Here is a 13,269-nt window from a genome sequence, read left to right on the forward strand (position 1 = left end):
AAGGTAAAGGCAGTTCCTAAAGGGAATTCATTCAATAGTTACAATTGTATAAACAATTTCTGCTCAGTGTCATTTATTGAATAGTTTTTAAAATGTAAATTTAAATAACTTAAATTATTGCTCATAAAATCAAGAACAATATAGTGTTGTTAATGATCTTCTAAACTACTTAACCTACTGACAAATTTATTCATCCAATTGGTATTCAAGATTGGTGCCCTTTGCACATACAAGTCTTGCTTTTAAGGGTACTTCAGTTCTCTTTCTCTTGCTTATGCTTTCACTCTGCTTATAAGTAGTCCACTTCATACACAGAACCTCCACTCAAGGGGTTTGCTGGCAACTGGCACAGGTAAAATAAGTGTTAGCAAATTAATTCACTCAAAGGGTGCCTTTTGTAGGTCCAACTGTAATGCAGTCATCTTTACCTTTCCTTTCCTTCATGAAGGGCATTTGTTTAGCCCTAACCTCTTCTGTGAAGCTTTCTGTAGAGGAACTAAAGGTTTTGGGCCTCCTGTGTTAGGTTTACTTGAGGATGTGGAGAGGAATGAGAGCTGGCATTATTTCTTGTAACAATAATGAGAATCTTTGGCTTACTCTGTTCATCATGAAGAAAGCTTTTCTTTACTCTGACAAAGAAAAGAGAATGTAGCAGGTTGTTCACTGATCTGAGCATCTCAAGTTACAGCTAGTCCTTTTTTTTTTTTTTTTAATAGTGTTTGTGTGGATCTTGGGATTGGGGTCCTTTGAAGCTGTTTCAAAAGTGCTTTCAAAGAGGGTACCAACACCTATTTAAGGTCCTCTATCTTTGACCTTCTTCCCATTGACATAGATAAGAACAGTTCAGAGGCACCCAGAATAGTTATGGAAAAAAATGGTAACGTGAATTACAGTTTTAGGAATTTTAAGTCTTAATAAGCTCACACTTTTCACCTTATGTATTTCTGCCTTCCACTCATGGTCATACCTCTGAACTTGCAATGTTGAGCTGACCTTATCTATATTGAGCTGTCCTGTCTGAAAACTCAGCTGGTGTGATATTTCTGACTACCCTTTTGGACCTGTGTCTTCACAACTTGTTCATATAATATCAAAACAAAGGATGTGATGTTTTGTACAAAACAAAACAAATGTCTCTTAGGATAGCTTGAAATGGAAGGAAGGTTTGAAGTAATCTTCAGTTTAGATACTGGTGTATTATTAAAACAGTTGCTAGTACTTGCTGTTCTTTCAGATCTTTGGCTTGATACAGAACATTGCATGAAAACTCACGAGTTCTTCCCTTCCATATTAAAGAATTTATTTTACTTGGTTTTGTTTCAAACAAAACAAACTTTAATGGAAAAGTGCTTGATTCCATCTGCCTGAGTCTGGTAATTAATTTGTGAGGAATGGCCTTTAAGGAGATGGAGAACTCAGAACATAACGAGGGTAACGGCTCACTGGTTGTTTCTTTTGTTCTGGATAGATTCTCATGAATGTGTTTTCTTCTGACACAAATATTAACAAAATATAAATAGGAGTTGAATAGTGCTAATTATGTAACAGTTCTATTCTGAGCAGAAGCTATTGCACAGGACCTTCCACAAAGCTCTGATTTGGGAGTAGGGGTCTCTGAGAAGTAGATTTTTAAGCTGTTTCCAGCTCCCAGCAGTAGTTGAATTTTGCTGTGACTCTCCTGTCTGCTCATGGTTTTCATCTGTTTTGGCATCGTTCAAGTGTGTATCTGGAAGTCTTTCACAAGTACCTTGATTATGTTTTCTGTAGAAGAGTTACTTCAGTGGTGCTATGTGTGGAATTGTATGTAAATGTTGGTATGTGTGATTGTGATGTGCGTACTTACATATGAACCTGAGATTGACAGGTTTAAGTTACACAGTGCATAGCAAAAAGCTGTTATCCTTATAAATCAGACTGAAGTCCAGAATGTTAGTGTTACTTAGTTATATGGTGTTACTTTCTCATTTTGCAGATTAGTGTAGATGTAGTTCTTAAAAGACTTCTGCGGTGAAGTCTACATTAGTCTAAAATTGTGGAAATATCAGTAGACTAAAATTTCTTTCTCTGATCTGAACAAACCTGCTTCTATTTGACTCCATTTGCATGACATTAGTACATTGTTCCTACCCCTTTGTTGCCCTCCAGCAGCTCTTGCAAGTGGTGATGTTTTTGGTCTGACTTCACTGGCAGATAGACTAGATCAATGGACTTGATTGCTGACTGCTTAACAACATGATGATATTAATAACCAATGTGATCCAAACTCTTAATTACAGGTATTGTTGCTCTAATTTGTTTAGAGGACATATTTGTGCAAGATATAATACTATCTGATAGAAAAACAGTGTTTTAAATGTGCTGAAATGCATCTAGAATATTAATATAAAAGCACAGACATCTTGAACACTTCCCAACCTTTGTCTGGATACAAATTTGTAGAAGTGCTCCCCAAGATGAATCCTTCCTAATAGGAGTATATGCTGACTTCTTGGTGAAGTTTCTTATAATTGTCTATCTTAACACTTCACAGAGAGATCCATACTTGGTTTAAGTGTTCTTTCACTTTTTTGTAAGAATAGAAAAAGATGCAAATGTAATGACCCTTGCTGTAAACTCAGTACACTGTAAAATACAATAGAATATTGCTATTAGTTTCTTGTAGTGAGCAATATTTAGACTAAATAGCAAAAAGTGGAACAAGATACTGCAATTAAAGCATGTGATAGTGGTTAAGGAGAAATACAACAGATTTGTTTCCTAATTAATTTTGAGCTTTTTGGAGTGTAGCATAGAAGGAGGGAGCATATTGATGGATCCTGAGTTCAGAAGGTGATTGAACTTTGTAACAAACAGGTGGATAGCACCAATGACAGACACATGCAAAAACCTCACAATTAATGGAACAGTTGGCCCAGACTCAGTTGTCCTGAGGGTCAGAGAGCTGTTAGGAGTTGACACAAGTAAAAGGGTGCTGTGTCACAGGCATCAGTTGGAATGACCACACTGGCACATCAGAAATTAATTTAGACAGCTCTTCTAGGGGAATAAATAGCCATCCTGGTCTTGGGCTTGGAGAATGGGATTTTTAAGAGATAATGTGATTGGAGTGGGCAGGGAAAGGGGGCCCTCTTGTGTTGCATTTGAGATCCCATTATTCCAATTTCTCATGTCCTGTAGAGAAAAAGGAGGAATTAGAAGACTGTACTTTGTTCTTGAGCTATAACCTCATGGGGGTTACAGACATGCAGGGGGTAGCTCATAAGACTGGACTGCTGCAATAGATGTATCCCAGTCTCTTCAGGGACAGGCAGGGAAGCCAAGGAGAGGAGGTTGTGCTCTACCCAGAGGAATTACTTGGAAGCATGGTTCTCTGCTGTGGAATGGGTCATAGGCCTGTCAAGCCGGTATGTTGCAGAATCAGAGGACAGGGAAGCAGCCATTAATACTGTAGTGGGCATTTGTTATACACAGCCTGATCAAGAAAAGGGAAGAGAATGAACCTTCCAAGCAGCTAGGTGATATGTGCTAGTGAAAGGGCTTTTTTCCCAAGGACTATTTGAAACTGCTCTGCAAGGACAGCAGGCTACTTGGGACAGTATTTAGAGACAGATTTTGGAAGGACCTGCTAGGGCAAATGCTTTGCATTTGGCAGCCCAGGCTGTAGTGGCTGGAAGATAGTAGGGTTTCAGATCCTGAGAGAAATTAGGAAGACAACTATGAGGCTAAGGTCCAGAATTTTATCTTGTTGAAAGAACTGCTAAGTGGTGTCCTCCAAGAGGTTTGCTGTGAAGAGCAAAGGATCACAGGACACGTTGATCTCTGAAGACAGTTTCCTTAGATTGCAAAAATGACTTATTCTAATGTTCATGACAATAGCAGGCATGATAGTAAGCCTGCTAGGCTGCAGGGAGGGTTCCTGACTTTCGCAAAACCAAAAGCTACAAAAGGCACTGGTATTGCTTACCATCTGCAGCAATGTTAAGCCAAAGCTTGGTTGGAGTTGAAACTGAGGGAAGTGGAGAGTAACAAAATGTGGAGAGCTCTTAGAGGTATGTGGACAGCCAAAGGAAAAAAGTAAGCAGAATATGGCCCTGCTGGTGAATGGAATAAGCATGGCGTGACAACAAAGGGGTGTGGTGTGGATCTCAGAAGGGATCTGAGGTACTCTGTACTTTCTTTGCCTTGACTTTTCTTGATAGGACCTTCTCAGGTGGCACAGAATTTAAGCAGCAGAGTGAGATGCCATCTTCGCTAGAGGAAGATTAAATTACAGAGTACTTAAGTAAAATGGTGACATTCACCCTAGGGAACTGGCTGACATGACTCCAACACCTCTCTGTCTTTGAGAAGTCAAGGCAGTTGGGAACATCCTCAATAACTGAAGGATGACAGATGTTACATGAATCTTCAAGAAACTCAAGGAAGATGAATGAGTGCAATAAATGGTTTTGTATCATCATGATATTACAAAGGTTATAGAGCTTATGACTTACTCTAAATCACATCACTTAGGTCTGTATATGTTCTGTCTACAGGTATTTCCATATGTGCTATCTTCTGAAACTTGGTTGTTAGCATTACATTACCTCATGGAAGGAGAACTTTGGAAGTAAACTTCAGGAAGTTTGGAAGTAAAGTGCTGTCAGCAGGCTGTCGTTTAAGCACTGTCTTGCATAGGTGCATTTTGAACTGGACTTGATAATGTGGTACTTAACACTGGCAGCTTTTCTCAAGCCTATTTATAGGATCAGTGGTGTTTTCCTATTGTTAGTATAGCTGAACAGGTCCAGAAAGATGAAATGGAGTTTGGTTATGCATTGACCACAATTCTGTGTAGCTGTTGAAAGCAATTTGATTGTGGTGGCCTTCGTGCATGGCTGGAGAGCAAGCTTGTCCTTTAGAATGGCACATTGTGTCTCTGCTGTCTATGTTGTCCTTGATTCAGTTCAGCCATTTACAGCTCGCTGCTGAATACCAGCACATACCAATAACATGTCTCGTAGGCAGAGGGAAGCTGCTGACACTTCACCTCTTTATGACTTGCTGTATGTTGTAGCAGCTCAGTAGCTGTTTCATGACTGACAACCTGACACTTGTTCTAAGCTATGTCATTCCTGTTTGTGAGTTGAAACCTGATTTTTAAACGGCCTTTCTATGCAGGCTAGGCTTGAGCAAGTTTGGAACCATTTAAGTTTGCTGTTTCGTTTTGCTGTGAGGCAAATTACAGTGGCAAAAGAGATTCCATGTTGGAAGCCACATTAACAGATTTGAATTTGCTTCTTCATATGGTCTGTTCCTCCCCCTGATTCTCAGTCATTACATATTACAAGCATACAGTCTGTTTTTCCGGGTTTAAAAAATGATTGGAAGATTACTCAGATATGATAACACAATCTTTATTTTGTGGGTATTTTAATATATAAGCAGTAAATTAAGGGTTTTGCCATGATACTTCTCTTAAATTTTGATCCTTCGTACTTTAACAGGTGGAGACTCAATTTCTTCCATGTAAATGAAGTAAAGATTCCCAATACAGAAAAATAGAAATTTTTCTCTTTAAAGGTGCCATGACGATGCTCATGTAATTTTACTAGGACACATGGAAGATGATAGCAAAAAGGAAATCTTTATTATGTTCAGCAGGGTTACATCAAGGTGGCTTCTTCTTGTGCTTTTTAGGCTGAGTCCTCTCTTGTTCAAAGGCTAGTAGTAGGTTAATAGCCACTGACAGGGTTACTCCTGAAAGACTCAGGAGTTATTCTGGTCCAGGGATCTTTGCTGTATTGCATTTTCTGTATGGTTCTTATCTCTGTAAGAGTTGCTCCTATTGCACAGCTACGTGTGTTATGTTTATTAATACTTCTGTGAATGTGAAGGTATGAAACAAGATGTAACTCTGTAATGAGTTTTTGCAGTGAAGCAAAGCTCTCATTTTCCATTGGTGTGGTTCTGTTTTTGAAAGACTATTTGGTTGCAGCTTTTCTTTAAGGTAAAAGCTAATCTTATCTGTAGATATTTTAAGAAAAGTGGAGATACAGGTTTGAATTACAAAATTTGAGTGGAAAGGTATGTTCTTTAGAACAACTATGCTAATCCAAGATAAGGGCTGAAATACTCTGGTAGGACACAGTTTAAAGATATTTGTCTTTCTGCTATTTCTTTTGTAAAGTGGGCTCTGTCTCAATTACAAGAATATAACAGACTTTCTTTACTAGCATTTGTAACTTTCTTGTTCGGAGAGATTGATATGATTGATTTCCTAGAAAGTGATATTGACCATGACTTCTTAAACAAGATCAGAACTATGTTTGTCTCCAGTGTGTGATGTGATTGATACATAAGACATAAAACTGTTTCCTTGATCACAGGCTCTCAGATAAAATACTTTTCAAATTTACAGTGTAAACTGTTATTTCCAGATTTTTTGTAGCAGACAAAAAAATGTGTTCTAGCTAAGAAGTAGGACTCATTAATCCCTACCCTTGGGGTCCACTTTGGAGACTGTTTGTTTTGGTTTTTAGCCTCCATACGTGAAAAGCAAATATGTGGATTTGTTGCTAGTAGCATAGGAGAAAGAAATTGCAGTTCCTAAGTACTTGTCCAGGGACAGAATGAGATTCAGTACTCTGTTTTCCATTCAGGTACATTTTTGCTGATTCTGTTTCTGCTGAAGACAATGTGATGCACTGATACTTCAGAACAATAGTTGAACACCATACATGATGTCCTCAAAAGAGTGAAGTGCCTCTCTTTGTGGTACTGTTCTCAAAGAACCTGCTTGTCTGTTAGCAATGAATTTCAAGGAGTGAAGGAATTGTGTTAGATCAGCACAGTCTCCATGGCATATGGCACTGTTGTTTGTGGTGAGGTTGCGATGTCAGATACTCCCTTAAGGGAGCACATGGGTAATAGAACACAGGAAATTATACTAGAGTTTCAGCTAGTGGCATCTTCTGGAGAATACAGTGTTGAAGCTGCCTTAGGATGTTCTGGATGGATTATATTCTGGCTATGTGGAATTTCCAGTAAAATGTACAACTGTATTGCCTAGTGGAGAAGGCAAGAAATGTTGTGATCCTTTCATAAAAGGATGAGTGATACAAGCCAACTATAACCCTCCATTTCACATTGTTAGAAGCTACTCAGCTATAGTTATTTATTTTCCAAAGTGTGGGTGCTAACTGACTGACTATTGTTTGCTCTTAAGCTAAACAAAGTAATCTTTGTATTTAATAATAAAATACAGCATTTCTAGGACTGTTCTAGGTGGTTTTAAAATAGAAATAGTAAATATAATTACATCAAAAATACTTGTTCAAACTTTAATATTAGCGAAGTTCCCTAGCTTCTCAGGTGAATGGGAAACCACGAAGTCTTCATTCAATCCTGTGCAATATGCATACTACAGTTTGGCTGTTGCTGTGTGTAACTGAGCCACAATGTGACCATGCTGTCTTGGGTGAACACAAACAAGTGTAATTCAAACACCTACATCCAGTTTGCAAGTTGGGTTTTTTGGTTTGCTTGAATCAAGATTAATTCCTGAGCTTACTGAAAGCCTAATGGCTTTATAATGATTGTGGTCAGTGTTAATTGCACTCAAGGAAACTGAACATTTCAATCTAGATGTCTGTTCTTTGACTATTCATCAGAAATTATGGATGTGAGGGTGGCTGACCACTGGAACAGGTTGCCTGGAGAGGTTGTGGAGTCTTCTGTCCTGGAGATGTTCAAAAGGTGTCAGGACACAGTCCTGAGTAATGTGCTCTAGGGGATCCTGCCTGAGCAGGGAGGTTGGCCTAGATGACCTCCAGTGGTCCCTTCCAACCTTAACTATTCTGTGAAATGAAATGGTAAATTGATTTCTTCATTGCTATAGAACATAAAGCATGTATAGAGAGCACTCAGATCGCAGGAGTGTCTTCAAAAAAATCTTCAAACTTCATTTGACTTCCTTCTGTCAGCTTTAGTTTGTTCATTTGGTCCTTCCCAGTATACCACTTGTTTAATGTTTTTGTTTGCTGCTGCTTTGTATTCCACTGGCCTCTGTGCAGTCTGCATCTCTATTGTCTTACACCTTTGAAGGCTAGCCTGCATTTGTTACCATGTTAAGAGCAAAAGGACAAGTGTATTCCTTCAACAGATGATAAAAAAAATCAATTCAGCTGTCTCAAGCTAAATTTAAAACTGTGTTGAGATTTATGCTTAATATTATAAAGCTGAGGTAGTGATGTTTAGAAGTGTGTGTGGTAAGGAAAGAAGGATGTGTCTTGGGGATTTGCAGAGACTTAATGAAATAGCTGCTTATGGCAGTTTGTAACTTGAAGTATGCATAAAACTGTTTTCATGCCATAGGAGTGAAAGGGGGCTGATGTGATCCTGGTTTGTAGAAGATTTTCAGGAGAGAGCTGGTGAGATACAAGTCTGTTCACCTCACAGCAGCAGACATGACAATAAATTCCTGCTGGTAAACACACAAGTAAATGCAGAGAATGCAGGAGGAAGATGGACTCTGCACTGCTTGCAGAAGGAAGTGATACTTAACATATCTTACCAAGTTCTTAAAAAATTCCAATAAGTGTGGACATTAAGATCATCTAGTTGGTTCCAATTATTTGGATGAAGCCAGACTGATTCTGTTTGCCAGTTTCAATGTGTCCCTTGGATTTCTCTGTTGGCCACTGTCCTGCTATCAAGCTAGACCTCTGATTTCATGCTGTTTAACTTGTTTGAAGATATAGAACCAAGCATAATAAAATCAGTAGTTAACTAAAGAAAGTTTCTGGAGACTGACACAGATGTATTAAAGTTTCTGTTCTCACATAAGTGTGTTGTGGATTCTGTAGCTATTTCAGGGGTATTACTAGGAATGCTGTAGATTGAAATTACAAGATAATTACAAGTCAGTTTGTTTAAATGTTTTAATGCCTAATTATCGCCTTAATTTGTGTTGAAGGCATAGAATTTATGTATGCTATACTAACTTTCCCTTTCTCAGATTGCATTTCTTATAATTGTTTCAAATCTTGGATAAAATGAAACCTTAGTGATTCTGGGGAGGTTTGTGTGACAGAAATCAAAGGCTGTAAATCGCATTTGGTGCGTTGCTTCGTCGTGGAGGATAGAGATAAGGCAAGAAATAAAAATAACTAATGGTATTTTGGCTGTTGAATTTTGTGATACTATCACTCTATGCCCAGAAGATAAGATAGAAGACTCTTTGTTCTTGATTAGGTCTTACATTTTGTTGTGGTTTTCTTTTTTTGTGTAGCATACAGTTTGACTTGTTTACTCTTGGGGGTGAGTGGTGAGGAGCTCTGTTTTGTTCTGTGAGTGTTGCTATTGTTCATAATCTGATATCAAAAATTATATCTTAAGAAAGTTCTTTGAGGTTGCCACTTGGAGGCTATCCATTATTAAAATTAGGTCGACACAGTGAGAGTGCAGGTATCTGTTTAACGGGGTCATATTGTGCTCATTTCAGATGCTTCAGGGTAGATACACAAGCTACCAAAATCAGTGGTTTTTATTTACCTGCAACTCTTAGATCAATTACTTGGCATCTCTTCAGTAAGTTTAATTTAATAGGTGTCATTCAAATCACAGAATCTGTTGAGAGACTTTCTAGTCAGTGTGTGCTACATGTAACTGAGACTGTTACCTCTGATTTATATTTTTGATCCTCTAGAATGTGAGTATCTTGGAAAAGCATAGGTTATATTTTAGAAAGGTAGGGAAAGAATACTGACAGATGTTACTGCTGTGCAGGTAAAGTTTCTCTGCTTTAATGTAGAGTGAAAATGAGCACTAAGAACTAGTCTTTAAATCCCCAGACACAGGAAAGGTACAATGAGCCAGGATGTACTAGTAAAACTCTAAAGGTACTTGTGGTTGCCTAACTAATGATTCCAAACTTTTGTTTGGATAGCAGTTTCTTATTCAGCTTCATAATATGTTTACCAAGAAATTATAGGTGCAGCCCCCTTATCTATGAGGAAAATGAAAGTAGAGGAAGAATTTTTGTCAAAGTAACTTCAAAGTGTAGTGAAATGCAAGAATGAAATCTAGGTCTTGCAAATACCCTACACTTTCTATTAGTGCCCAAGACTGCTTGAATGTGAAGTTGGTTGTGTAAACTGTAAAGTTACTTGAAGCAGCTCTAAGTTCTCCTCATTTTTAAAATCTAGGTTATTCTCCCTCTCTTTTCCTGTCTTGAGACTTCCATCACTACTTCTACTACCGCAGGTTTGCATGGTTTTTTTTATGGGCAGTGTCATCTTAGTATAAAATTTGGTTTTGTGTGTTGTACACAAGCTGATCCAGAATTCTTTCTTGATACAAGTGAAGCTTTGTTTAAAATTAAGCAGAACAGGCTATACACTGTAGTTCTGCTTTTGTGCAGCTGGAATTAAAGCAACAATTCTCTACCTTCAAATTATTGAAGATGCACTGTGGCGTTGAATGTGAAATTTGATGTTTCCTGTCAACAGTAGCTGCATGTAGTACCAAGATGTACTAAAATGTATCATCTAGTTATAAAAAAGTTTAATATGCTGCAATTTTAAATGTTAAAATACCTTCACTTCCTTAATTTTTATGGTAGTGTTCCTTCTGTAAAACAAAATAAATTTACTTGCTGAGTTTCTGGTGGTACCATGCAGATGTAGGCAGGCTTCATGTAGCTCTGTAGAGGTAGGCAGATGTGGGATGGTATGCTGAAGCTCTGGCATTTTATCACAAATCATGCTAATCGATATGAAAGGCACACTACTTATTTCAGTATCAATGTTGTGATCACTTGAAATGTTGTAGGATGTCTGCTTTTCTATATAAATTTCTTTATGTAAACTGGTGATTAGACTACGATGCATATCTGTGTATGTTTCTTCTAAATTCTGTTGTGGACCTTTTCTGTTTTATCTGAGGAAGGGAAGACCAGTGTTTCAGGCAGAGTAAATATACATATATTTATGTGTGTATTTTGTGGTTTGATCTAAGAAAAATACCTCTGTGTGTGTATGGTTTGTATATGGTAGACCATACAGCAAAATCAGGAAACAGCCACTGCTTCTCTTAAACCTGGATGTTAATCATACACTTTTAATTTATAGCTAATTTGATCAGGAGTAACTTTTTGAAGAGGTTAGTAGGATTTGTTTAACAAACATGACATGACTGTGCTAGTTATGTTTTAAATCAGTCTTTGAAAAATAAGAGTTTGAAAAATTTGAGGGAGGAAAAAAGTATTTAAGAATATTGGAAGGTGCAAGAACTGTATATTTTGGTGGATTCCAATTGACTTTGAGTAATGTAATTCCATAAACATAATGTCTGTGTATGGTGGAGTAAGCATTTTGTAAGCCTGCTTGTTTAAGGCCTGTGTGTTGGCAGTTTTTATAAAGGCACAATGCAGAATACGTATTGTGGAGGGATGAATGACTGTGAAAGAATACCTTTCCTTGATTGTGGGTTTTTTCTCTATACTGAAATAGTTTTACTGGTGGCATCTTCTGTTATCTCCAAGCAGGCATATTCTACTCTAAATAGTAAAATCCTCTTAAAGGTGAAGAGTTAAAAGGGACTTACAACATACATAGAATATAAAATGAAGTGTAATATAAATAAAATGTGTAATAGTGGATCTGTTACTGTTTTGAAGACTGCAAGCAGGAATTATGTGAATGTTCTTAAATATGAATTAAGGGAGATTATTTTTTAATTATTTCTCCTAACTAATTCTCTGAATAATTCATCTTGTGAATTATGTTACCTCCAAAATACAACTTCTAGCTGTTTAATCAAAAACTTATGTCACTTGGGGCTTCTTGAAGAAAAATGACTTAACTGATATTACCCATGATACCTGCTCTTGAGATTCTTTGGAATATTTTTGGCTTCAGTGATGTAACTCAGGTGTAAAAGTTTCGCAAAAGGCCAGAGAGTTGTAGTTCTAAAGGAGAACATGCATGATGGGACCTGTTCCAAAACATGTTGGCTTTTCCCTCTTGTCCTTGCCTTGCAATTAGAGTTTTTGGTTAATATTTGATTCTCATAACATAAGATCTGAGTCACTCGCAAGGATTTGATCTTTTCCTATGTCACTATAATGATGAAAACTCATCTCTTTTGTGGAGAGGATTTCTGTAATTGCAAGAGTTTTCAGTAGTTGAATCAGTCATGCTGATGTTTTGTATTAATTCCAGCTTTCTTAAGGGCCAGTTAAAATTCCTTGCTTTTGTTATCTCCATAAGGTATCCTGTTTATTTTTATTCTAGGCTATTTACTTTCTAGAAGAGAGGGTCAAGCAGGATCCCCTGAAAAGCCATTGTCCGATCTGGGTCGTCTCTCATACTTGGCTTATTGGAAAAGTGTCATATTGGAATACCTGAACTGCCACCATGAAAAACAAATCAGCATCAAAGGAATGAGCCGAGCTACTGGAATGTGTCCGCATGATATTGCCACAACCTTGCAGCAACATAGCATGATAGATAAAAGAGAAGATAGGTCAGTGAATCTTGTAAACATTTTTTTAAAATACTGAGACAAAACATTCTCTACTTCCAAAACAGTTGATGTGAAAAATGTCTGTGGAAAAGTTTGACTGTAAAATGAGTAATAACCATCTTATTGTAGAAGTCAGTACAGATGGGTCTTACATAAAGAGCTTTTCTTCCTGATGATTTTTTGGATGCTCTTTCATGTTAATGGTTATTGGAAGTATGTGGCCAGCTTGAAACATTTTCAGTTAAGAATTTTGTTTCATTCAGTATGATCTTCCCTTAGTGTTCCCAGCTCTTGCTGTGCAAATATTTTGCTTTGAATACTAGTGAGAGAAAAATTTGTCTTTGTGGGTGGCAGTCTCTCTTTCCACACCCCCTCTTTCAATCATTGTTGAATTCATGTAAACCATGGGATCAGATCAGCTCTATGTGAAATGCTCCTGCTCAAGGTACTGGTAATGCAAGTTTCTATTTAATGTTACAATCAATGTTGAAAGTCAGTACACTGAGAAGGTGAGTTCTTGTTTTGTGAATATCTTCTTTCTTAATGATTTTGATGGATATTTTAGAACTTAACTGGGTTGTTGTTCTTGTTTGGTCTGTTTCTTTCCATAAAATGTCTTAAATGACTTTCAATGGTGTTTGTGTTTCTGAAGATGATCTTAATTCTTTCTGGATATTCCAATCATAGAAACTTTATAATTAAGCAAAGCTGCCTTTCAAACACTGGCTTGCCAAAAAGTAAAATTAAAATCAGGAAAAGTTC

At 37.4% G+C, this 13,269-nt stretch overlaps 1 protein-coding gene across 8 annotated transcripts in view; it reads left to right on the plus strand.

Annotated features, from left to right (window-relative positions):
* The window catches only part of KAT6B (lysine acetyltransferase 6B), a 110,154-nt gene that overhangs the window by 88,797 nt on the left and 8,088 nt on the right, over positions 1-13,269 (plus strand). For all 8 annotated transcript variants that reach the window (XM_048310555.1, XM_048310554.1, XM_048310553.1 and 5 more), the window contains one exon: positions 12,276-12,507. In XM_048310555.1, the coding sequence (XP_048166512.1) occupies positions 12,276-12,507 (232 nt within the window). The remainder of the gene's footprint in view (positions 1-12,275; positions 12,508-13,269) is intronic.

This window comes from Corvus hawaiiensis, chromosome 8 (assembly GCF_020740725.1).
Source record: "Corvus hawaiiensis isolate bCorHaw1 chromosome 8, bCorHaw1.pri.cur, whole genome shotgun sequence".
NCBI classification, from domain to species: domain Eukaryota; kingdom Metazoa; phylum Chordata; class Aves; order Passeriformes; family Corvidae; genus Corvus; species Corvus hawaiiensis.